Below are 11167 nucleotides of genomic sequence, written 5' to 3' on the forward strand. Positions count from 1 at the left end.
TATTTTAATGCAGTTTTGAGGAAAATTTCAGGACAATTTGGAAAAAACATTTTGTCCTTTGCTGTTTTAATTTAGTCTTTTTGTGTTGAAGACACACAGGCATGGTAAGAATACGTCCACCTCTCTAATAAAAGATCTCAGTCCAGCACCTCTGTGATGGGAGGACGATGAAGGAGGGAACGCGCGTGGTGGCCCGGGAAAACATCCGTGATGGAGTCGAGTAAGAACAGCAGGGCGACCAAAGATGGAGTTGAAATGTTACGTCGTGTTTGTCAGAAATCTGCTGGCAGACATCCTCTGTAATCTGAAAGTCATTTAGTTTGACACTTTCCAAACAAAAACTTTTTGTTCTCAAAATTTCTTCGCACCATGAACTAAACTGACTTCAAAGAGTCTCGTTTTGTCTGGAGCAGCATCTAATCTGTCCCCTTTGAAGACGAACACCATTGTCTTCACCGTCGCTGACAGCCCTGCTCGGAATATTCATGTGTGTGTGTGTGCGCGGGTGTGTGTGTGTGTGTCTACACACTAGCTTCTTAAACAGCCGAGGAGCCATTTTGTGCAGAAGGAGTCCCGGACATGTCGGGGCTGTTGACAGTCTGTGCTTTGGATTAGTGGGCCAGCAGCGAGGCAATCCCTAATCCTCACTGTATCGTAATCTATTTACCCGCCACACTAAAGGGATTTCCATATGAAACTATACACACAGAGATGCGGGAAGTGTTCAAAATCAGAACTGATCACTTGGCTTTTTACCCACTTTTTGCTGCCTGTTGTTTTGTCTCTAAGTAGTGATGCTCAGCTGCTGGGGTTGGCGTCCCAGCGGTGAGAGGAGCCGTGATGAGGGAGGTCGTTTCCAGCTCGACGGCTGAGTGCATCCACGAAACGTGAAGGCTCCTCAGACACCGAGGACAGTCTTTGCTGGCTTGAGTCATCCAGTATCACAAAGTTAAATGTTTCACAAGAAATAATATTTGCGTATTAATAGATTCTGTATTTTGAACTAGGAAGAGGAGGAGTGAGCGTTGTTCTCTCTAACGAGGTCGCTGAGCTTTGAAGGGAAAAGAACAAGCATCTTCAAGCATTTCTCTTAAAGGGAAGATTAAATTTTTCTGAGGCTCATTTTAGTGTTTTATACTGGGATGGTGGTTCTCTTGGAGGATCTCTCATCATATCAGAACAATGTGCCATCTAAAGGAAAATGACCCCACCAAATCGTCCCGTGGAGCAGGGCAGCACGTCAGTCAGCACCTCGTGCTCCTCCTGGCTCGTTGTAGGTGGAGAACCTCTCCCTGGGGCCTTGTGGAAGCAAAGTCTCTACATTTGTCATTTCGCACCGTTTCGTCTCTGAAGCCCATCAGCGAGAGGTGACGTATGAAAACCCAGAAAGCTAAAGACGTTTTAAGTTGTGACAAAGGACAGCTCCTTTTTAAAAGAAAATAATGGACAATAAAGTTTTAGAATGTGGGTCAGCTGGGTCTGGGGTCAGCCTCTGTTGGGCGGAGGTCATAGATGATGGCCGGAACATGGCTGCAGTTTCTATGGCGACTGATTTTACATCCTGAACCCTCCCACTTGTGTTGTGTTCAGTGACAGTAAATCTTATCTTGTCTTATCTTATCTGACGGTGGGAGACAAGATCAGGGGTCAGTGCTTTATCTCGGGCTTCATGCCATCATGTGACCTGGCGAGTGGGTGTGTGGTTCTCTTTGAGGTTGGTGTGCAGCAGTCGGTCCAATCGAGGAACTCCAATGTTTTTCTTTACCTTGAGAGTGCAGCCAACCAGATTAAAGGATCTGCTTCTGGGCCAGTTTCCGCTAGTGGACATGTGACCCTTTGATGTCCTCAAGTCAAGATGGCTTCCTGCAAGGAAGGATTCAAAGTGTTGGAGACAGTGTGGGAGTCAGGATGCCAGCCATAGGCACGTTTTCTGGGAATGCCCACCAATTAAAATCTTTTGGTCAAAGCTTCACAATAAAATAGAAAACATATTTGATTTCAAAGTACCTTTCAACTTTCATACATTATTTTTTGGAAAGGTTGACCCTTGTTCAGGTCACTTTAATACCTATTTATTTAGCATCTTAACATTAGCTGGCAAAAAGACCATAACCAGACATTGGCTGCACCCTGACTCCCCCACAGTAGAAGAATATAATTCAAGAAATCTACGTCATGGAGAAAATTACTTTCTCCCTTCGTCAACAAATAGACAAATTTACACAACTCTGGTCAAGATGGACTGCATACAAAAATCAGCAGTTGTAACTTTTCTGACTAAAAGTAAATTGATAAGATGGATATAGAGATGTAACCATTATGTTTATTCTGTTAAAAAGACGTATTTTTGCCTATAGAATGTACATATACAACTGTCCAAATATTGTATTTTTCTTGTACCCCAATCGTTTTTGATCTTCAAGCCCACAAGATGGAAGATGAAAAACTGTTGAACCGTCTCAATGTTGAAATGTGTATTGACCTGATTGCACACTCCTCCGTAATAAAAAAAAATTAAAAAAAGAAAGTGCTTCCCCGTCTGAGGACGACGGACTTTAACAAAAAAAAACAAAATAAAACAAAAAAAGATGGCTTCCTGGAGGACTACGAGGCCACAGAGCACAACCACTGACTTGATTCTGACTCTTTGTTGAGGAGTAAAAGTTGTTGTTGTCGTGGGGAAGCTGCTGGGATAAGAAGACATCCAGAGCAGCTGTTCAGACGAGGACAGCCTCCCTCTGAAATAAGCAGCAGAGATTGCCTGAACATGGCCTGCAGATTAGTTTGTTTTAACGTGGTAAATCCCAGCTCGTGTTTGCCGAAGACGGGAGTGCACGCTGGGGAAGCTCAGTAGGATGCGGAGCTGGCAAACACTCGCCCTGGACGCCATGTTGACGGAAACCTGTTTGTCCAGCTGCTGGAGGGACCCCGCGAGGAAGCGAGACGGCTGTTAATTAAAATCGTGATTCGGCCCTTTTTTCCTCGGATCAAATGAGTTGTACATTACTGTCGACACAGCCAAACAAACAGTGGGGATGCCAGTGTACATGTTTGCTAACCTGCCTGGCGGTGCGTCCACTGCGGGGGCGGGGGTGGGCTGGGGGGTATTATTGACATGCTATTTGGATATTCCTCTGGGTGCCATGAATGACATTTACACAGCCTTCCTCAGCGCTTCTCCACGACTCACTGATGGTTTCAAAGTTTAAAAGTCAAATCAGTCGTTTTTAGCTTCTCGTACCTGGAGTGTCGTCTCTTCAGATTTTCCTTCAGGTAAACTACTTATTAATACTTCAAGTATTGTTTTAGTTGATACTGGCTTGAGGAGTATTACTGATCTTTTGTTTATAATTGTCACTCATTTAAAACTTTGCAAACCTCGCAAGCTACACGCTCGCAGCCTACCACCAATAAGGACTGGTTGGATAGCTGAGAGGGGGGAGGAGGAAATGCTCACCCACTAACCTGCTCTCCGTATAGTCCCGCCTCATGACGCCATGTGGCACCGTGGCACCTTCAGGCGACCTTGAGAAACACATGGCTTTGCTTCCCTGCACATTCTCAACCCAACTGATACCAGTTTGTTCGAAGTGGCTTAACGATGCAGAGCGATAAACAACTGACGCCATTTACGACAACAGCAACTGTTCACAGGTGGGCCGGGAGCGCTCTGGAAGGCGTGGCTAATGGCCGTCTTTCACTGAGTTAAACAGATCCTGACTACCTGCTTCATCCTCCACTAGGTTCCGTGAAACTCTGACTGCTGGATTTTGCTGAATTCTGCCGAAAACAACAAACAAAAGTAAATCTTTCCTCTCGTCATTCTGTGGGATTGATCTGGTGGTACGGTACAGTTGTCGGTGTGGGCAGGAGGGGAACCAGCAACCAAGACAACCTCACGAGACCCTGAGCACATTCACTCCATCAGGGTGCTGCTGTGGCTGTTTGTGGCTTAACCTTCAGCTTCTAAACAGAGTCATTAGCTTGTAAACTTCTCCTGTTGGTGGCTGTGCTTGGATGTTCGGTTTTGGCGGCAGAGCAGCAGGTCAAGGATGTGCACGACCCCCGTGTTTCCTGTCTGGCTCCTGGCTGACACACGTCCAACTCAACGCAGAGTCGCGATGCATTTTGGTTTGTTTTATTATTGTTTCTCCATGCATAAGAGAGCGGCGTGGCTAAGAGGTAGAGTGGCTGTCTAGTAACCGAAGGGTCGCGTGTTCGATCCCCACTTCCCCTGGTGACCGTGTCCAAGTGTCCTTGAGCAAGATACTGAACCCCTAACTGCTCCTGATGGCCCTGTGATGGACTGGTGACCCATCCAGGGTGAACCCCACCTCTCACCCAATGTCTGCTGGGATAGGCTCCACCCCCCAGCAACCCTTAACTGATAAGCAGCTTAGAAAATGGATGAATGAATGAATGGGTGGATGAATAGGTGGATGGATGGATGGGTGGATGGATGAATAGGTGGATGGGTGGATGGATGGATGAACAGGTGGGCGGATGGATGGATGGATGGGTGGATGGATGAATGGGTGGGTGGATGAATGGGTGGATGGATGGATGGATGAATGGGTGGATGGATGGGTGGATGGATGGATGGGTGGATGGATGGATGAACAGGTGGGCGGATGGATGGATGGATGGATGGGTGGATGGATGAATGGGTGGGTGGATGGATGGATGGATGGGTGGATGGATGAATGGGTGGATGGATGGATGGATGGATGGATGAATGGATGGATGGATAGGTGGGTGGATGGATGCAGAAAGTCACAGCACCATCAACTCATTCTGACCAGGAACTCTAGGTGTAGATGCAGGTTACTGGGATGTTACTGGGACGTAACAAGGCTCCAATGTTGCGCTCGCTGTCTGATGTACGCTGGTATAGAGTTGCACGTACAGCAGCTGTCTAGCAACCAAGGGGTGGCTGGTTTGATCCGTGATGCGCCATCCAAGCACCCGTGATGCAGATACTGAACGCCTGGTTGCTTTTGATGAGCAGGTTGGAGCCCTGCATGGCGGCGCCACCATCAGGGTGTGTGAGAGGGTCGATGAGGCAACATTTCAAAGCTCTTTGAGTAACTTGGATGGTCATCAGGACCGTCCACGAGCCTGCGTGGTTCCTAGCAGCTTCCGATCCTCTGGCACACGAGTTATCATGGTGCTGGCAGGATGAAACGACGCCCGTTGTGGGACATTTTGTGTCATGGAGCCAACAGAGGTTCACCACAGAGGAGGTGAAGATCAGCTGTGATGTCATCACCCCCCCAGCACCAGCACCAGCTTGTCATCGATGGTACCTGCTACGGTAGAAAGCTCATGTTCGGAGAATTCAGCTTCACTACCCACAATCCTAAAGTTTATCAGTGACGTCTCTGATCGGTGGCGCACTCTGTTACCGTGGTAACATGTACTGAAACTTTCACGAGTTCCACCATCATTTGAGGAAACATGCTGCAGAAACTGGATTCCACTTTCTGACTAGAAACAACAAATATTTAGACCTCACACCTTCCATTAGGGCGCAACAACAAGCTCAGTTCGTCAGGAGGTGTTGTTCTATACTGAGTCGAGGTTGCAGGGACTTATGGGGGGGAACCTCCAGAACCCTCAAACACACAGAACAACAGGCTGTTCTCTTACATCCACCAGACAAACCTATTAGTCCAAGATGTTGCATGCACTGGTCATGTGATCAGATGTGGTGATCAGCTGACTGGGCGCTCCTTCACTGTCATCGTGTTGGTTTTGGTTTTTCAGTTCATTAAGATTCAGAGTTCAAGTTTGCTTTGTCAAAAGAAACATCAATGTTCCATGAATGCAAGAAAAGAGAACCCTTTTGTTCGATCATGGGGCCGTCGTGGTTTTGAGGCAACTCAAACATCTCATGCTTCATCTGCTCGCCCCGGTTCCTGCTGTAAAACGCCTCACGCCAAGAATTTGTCAACGGAGGAGGCGAGTGGGGGCTTTGGACCTGGAGCCGATCTGGAGGTGGACGGTCAGTGGTGAGCTGACCAGGAACAGAACACCAACAGTTGCTGGTATCAGTTCCTCTTGTTGTGGTGGTGTTGATGAAGCACCTTCAACCGCTGTAAAATAACCAGCATGTCCTGACGGTTTTAACAAGACTTTATTATAAAGACACGAATGTACATCTTTCAGCTTTCATTGGAATACTGCAATTTCGTGTCTAATTCACATTTTTATTTTCTTTCCTCTGCAAAGAACAAATAGCAAAATCTTTCACCTTTTATAAACAAGTGCTGCAATTCAATCTTCAAAATACAACACCCACAGGTGGGACGGCAAGTTTCTGGACAAGTTTCGAGGTTCATGTTGTCAAAGTTTGAAGAATAATCCTGATAAGTTGAAAGTCACCAACTGATCAGTGGGGAAAACTCACACCCCCGCAGGTTCCACCGAGATTCAGCTTCAAACGATGCAAATGGGCCAGTTTCTATCAAGTTGTGGGGTAGAAAAATAATCCTGAATGAGTCCGTTTGCTCCCAGGAGCCACGCCCCCTCAGGTGGGCGCAGGCCTCTCGGATCTGTGCGTCGTTTCAGTTTGTTAACAAATAAACGTCTCTACTATCAGTTTTAAGATATCTTCAAAAAAATAAACCACCAACAACAGAAGGGGAGCTGAAGAAAATGGCAGGAAGTCACAGTACTTGGAAGCGCCATGAAGCCTGGTCTTTGTAGTCCAAACAGTCGGAGGTGTTGAAGTTGAGCTTCCAGGCTGCCGCTGTCTGCTCTTTGTAATCCAGACAGTCTGTGGAGTTGAAGGCGAGGCCGGGGGCGCTGTACGCCTGGTGGTGGTGGTGCGGCGGGTGGTGGTGGTGGTGGTGGTGGTGATGCCCCGACGTCTGGCTGATGTGGTGGTGCGGGTGTCCCGACATGGAGCTGCCCGTCATGGGGCTGAGCTGGTGGGGGTGGTGATGGGAGTGCATTGGTGCCAGGTACGAGCCACATTCCACACTGCTGAAGTAAGAGCCCGACGCTGAGGCGGGGTAGCCCTGACTGTACGCTGCCGCCGTTTGACTGTAGGACACCGGGTAGGAAGGCGTTCCCCCAGAGGCGGCGGACGACACCGAGCGCTGCATGCAGGAGGCGCTGGTGGGTGCGGCGGGGTCGGGCAGCGTAGTCGGGGCTGGCGCCGGGGAGATGGGCGCCGGGCTCCAGATGGATGACACCGGGGCAGTGACAGAGGTAGAGGTGCTGATCAGACCAGGTCCACACAGCCCAGAGGAAACGGAGGAGGAAGAGGAGGAGCTGGAGGAGGAGCTGGAGGAGGAACTGGACACTGCCGGGGGGGTGAACTGGCCGCTGCTCTCTGACCCCGTGCTCTCCCTGGTTGGAGACGACTTCTTCTTCATGGGTTTCACCTTGGTGCCGCCGCCGCCGCCGCCGCTGCTCTGCTGCTGCTGCCGACACTTGGCTCTCCTGTTCTTAAACCAAACCTGAGGAGGGAGCAGAGGTCAAAGGTCAGCACCACATGTTGTGTGTATCTCAGGTACATGAATAGTAAAACCTGTGTGAACTGGCAGGAACTGAACATTTTCTTAACAGTAATTTTGGCTCTGACCTTTGACCCCTGTACAGCAGCCTGTCTGGATAAAGAATCCACCGATGCAGCGTTTTGTCAAAAATAAATAAAACCAGAAATCACTGAGGACAAAAGTGTTCCAGTCAGCGACTCACACGAGGAACACGTCTGGACACCTGTTTCCATGACGATATTTCCCCGCCGACCTCCAGCGGTGAAGCCGGGTCATGAAGATCTTATTTTATTAATTTACGCTGAAGCAAATTAATCATCTGACGAAAAAAAAAAATCTGGTGTTGAATCGGTGCAAATGAGCTCCAAGGTTCAAATATCTGTCTTTTGTTCAAAATTAAAAAACCACCTTGGACTACAAAAGTTGCAGTAACGGCAGACATTTTAAAATGAAAATGTGTCACACATAACGAAGTATTAGTGGTTCTGCAGAGACGCTGACAGACCTCAGCAAGAAGGAATCATATCTTTTCAGTGAATTAACAATTTAAAATCATTTTCACCCCGTTTGTTGTAGATAAATGTCCCACCCTCCTTTTGTCATGTGACCAACCTCCAATCAGAGAAACTCAAATCTCCCTAACAAGTTCAGTTGCAACTAAAATGTCAAACTGACTGAAGGCAAATCAGCACTTTGAATTAATTCATCATTACATTTTGTCACTGATCAATTAACATTCAAGAAATAAAAACAAACAAAAAAGCCAAGTAAGCTGAAGGAAATTAACAGGAACAAAAATAATTCTTGAGACTTTTCAGGATATTAAACATAGAAAAGGCATTAACAAGAATAAAACTAATAAGTGGGGTCACAGCGTGAAAGCTGAGTCCAAAACAGGTCACGTGATTACAGATCACGTGCTTCTATTTTTAATTTGCTTATTTATTTTGATGAAAAAATGTATATATATTTTTTAGATTTATATATTATTTATATGTTTATATATAAATAATATATAAAAATATATTTTTATGTGGTTGATTTTGACAAAATAAAAATAAAGCCAGACACAGAAAAAAACGCGATATAGATTTTTTCAAGCTGTAAAAATAGTTAGCAGTTAAAAAACTAAATAATTAAAATACAAAAAAGCCTGATTGCCATGAATTTTCTGTGCTTTGTTGATAGAAACTTTAGAAAAATGTCGTGAATTAATGTCTCGATTTGTGTAGATTAAAAAAGTTTTTTGTTTTTTTTAATTAGCAGCAGAAATACCCCCCCCCCCCCCCCCACACACACACACACACACACACACAGTAAACCCTGAGCCCGCTCCGCTCCGCGCGGCCTCGGAACTCAGAAACTCTCGAGGCCGCGCGGATGCGGTTTCCTGACTTCTCCTAAACTCGGCGTCGACCGCTCTCTCCTCTCTCTCTCTCCTCCTCTCTCCTGCTCTCTCTCTCCTGCTCTCTCTCTCCTCCTCTCTCCTCCTCTCTCCTCCTCTCTCCTGCTCTCTCTCTCCTCTCTCTCGCTCCCCCGCTCTCCTGCTCGACCAAACCGACCCCGTCGGCGTGTGTGAGCGGAGGCCTGACCTGCACCCTGGACTCCGGCAGGTTGATCTTCAGCGCCACCTCCTCCCGCATGAAGATGTCCGGGTAGCGCGTCTTGGCGAACAGCGACTCCAGGATGTCCAGCTGCGTCCGGGTGAAGGTGGTCCGCTCCCGGCGCTGCTTCCGCGGGTTCGCTGGGAGGAAAAATACCATGAACGTAACGGAAGGGCCCGGATGTGATCAGGTCTCACCTGCAGGTCCTGCTGCCGGACACTTTCTACAACCGGACCCGCATTTAACAACCAACAAGCAGTGAAGGCGCCTACCGGGGAAGCCCACCGACGGGTGCAGCAGGTCCATGGCGGCTCCGCTCAGGCCCAGGCCGCTCATCCCGTACGGGGCCTGCTTGAGGTAAGACATCATGCTCGGCGGAGGGGGGGGGGACCGGAGTCTGGACCAGGCTCGGGTCCTGGGGTCTGCGCCTGTTGGGACACGAGCTCTGAGTATGGGAGCAGTCACACACACACACACACACACACACACACACACACACACACACACACACACACACAGAGTGCGTGTGGCCCAAACTTTTGCCTCACAATCAAACACAGACTGTCGCCTTCACGCTCAGAATATTATTAATATTATTATTATTATCATCATTGTTATTATTATTATTATTGCTATTATTATTATTATTATTATTATCATAATTATTACATCTCTGATAGCTGTCAAAATGACGTGTTATTATCATCACTGTTCTGACCTCTTCAGTTATCGGCTGGAAAAACCTCGTGTTTGGAGCGGAACCAGCGGCATCAGAACCACGGGACCAGAACCACGGGACCAGAACCAGAACCACGGAAGGGTTTCACTGTCGGGTTTAAACGCCTGCGATCATCGTTGATTTATTAATCAGCAGGCTTCAGCCTCACGTGACCACGATCCACCCACGAGAGTGAAATCCCTCCAACGAGTGAGAGTGTGTCCGTGTGTGTGAGGAGTGTGTGTATAAAGAGTGTGTGAGCGTTTCTGTGTGTGTGTGTGTGGGGGGGGGGGGGGGGACCGTGGCCGTGGATCAACACACACCTGTGGAGCTGCAGCTCGCGCGCCTCCGTCATAAATTCAGTTTTGAGTTCCACGCGGACCTGCAGGCCTCGTTTCTCGCGCGGCTGTTTTATCGAAGTTTTTCGGGTTTCCTGCGCTTAAAAATATGACAAAATAATAAAATACAGAAAAGCACGATTGCCGTGAATTTCCTCCTCGTGTTTGGATGGAAAGTTTCCACTCAAACGTGCAGGCTCACATCACGTTGACGTCAGTCCGACCTGCTGTCCTTCACAACAGAAATGATAAAAGAAATCAGGCGTCAATGACAGGCGCCTCCTTCAGCGGGTAACCGACCCGTCCCAGCGGCCGACTGACCCTCCGACAGCGTCACCGCCCGAGCCGCGACGCGCATGGAAATGCGCAAAAAAACAAACCAGCAACAACAAAACTGAGCGACCGAGATGCGCCCCGGCCGGGCCGCAGGGCGCGCGAGCCTGGAGGGTGAGAGAGTAAATAAACAACAAATAAACAAAAGTCTCCTCCTAAGAACTTCACAAACAACAACAAACTCCGAGAATTCATCCTCCAGCCTGAAGCTGCGGGCTCCGAAACCCGCCGGGTAGCGCTGAGAGAACATTAATGAAATAATAATAATAATGATGGTAATAATAATAATAATAATAATGATGATAATAATAATAATTATTATTGTTATTATCATTATTATAAAATGACGTTTCCCTCGTGTCCAGGTGTCCGGGCGGAACTAATCTCACCTTCCCGGCTCCTGCTCAAAGTTCCGGTCAGCGGCTAAAATCGGTCGCTCCTGGAGGAAAATCCACATGGAGGAGAGTCGCTGCGCTTCCTCAGGACGGGCGGCTCATCTCGGCCTCGGGCCCGGCTCATGCACCTGCCTCCGGTGTGTCTCCGGTGTGTCGGGGCCTGGTAGGTCTCTGGCGGCGCTGACGGACGGAGATTGATGCTCGCCTCCGCGGCTCGCGCCTCTAAGAGTCAAGGAAGCGCGCGGGTCTGCTCTTCTCCGCCAATCACGGCGCT

The 11167-nt window shown here is 48.2% G+C and overlaps 1 protein-coding gene across 1 annotated transcript; it reads right to left on the reverse strand.

The window, feature by feature from the left end:
* Positions 1-6125: 6125 nt before the first annotated feature.
* On the reverse strand, positions 6126-11097 carry LOC147258052 (homeobox protein OTX1 B-like). Its single transcript, XM_086210310.1, has 4 exons — positions 10888-11097; positions 9382-9537; positions 9098-9249; positions 6126-7466 (listed from the first exon to the last, which is right to left on the reverse strand). The coding sequence occupies exons 2-4, from the start codon at positions 9476-9478 to the stop codon at positions 6669-6671; spliced, it is 1047 nt and encodes a 348-aa protein (XP_086066436.1). The 5' UTR covers positions 9479-9537; positions 10888-11097; the 3' UTR covers positions 6126-6668.
* Between the last annotated feature and the right edge of the window lie 70 nt (positions 11098-11167).

Source organism: Aulostomus chinensis, chromosome 8 (assembly GCF_037954235.1).
Source record: "Aulostomus chinensis isolate RoL2024-O1b breed Wild chromosome 8, RoL_Achi_v1.0, whole genome shotgun sequence".
Classification (NCBI taxonomy): domain Eukaryota; kingdom Metazoa; phylum Chordata; class Actinopteri; order Syngnathiformes; family Aulostomidae; genus Aulostomus; species Aulostomus chinensis.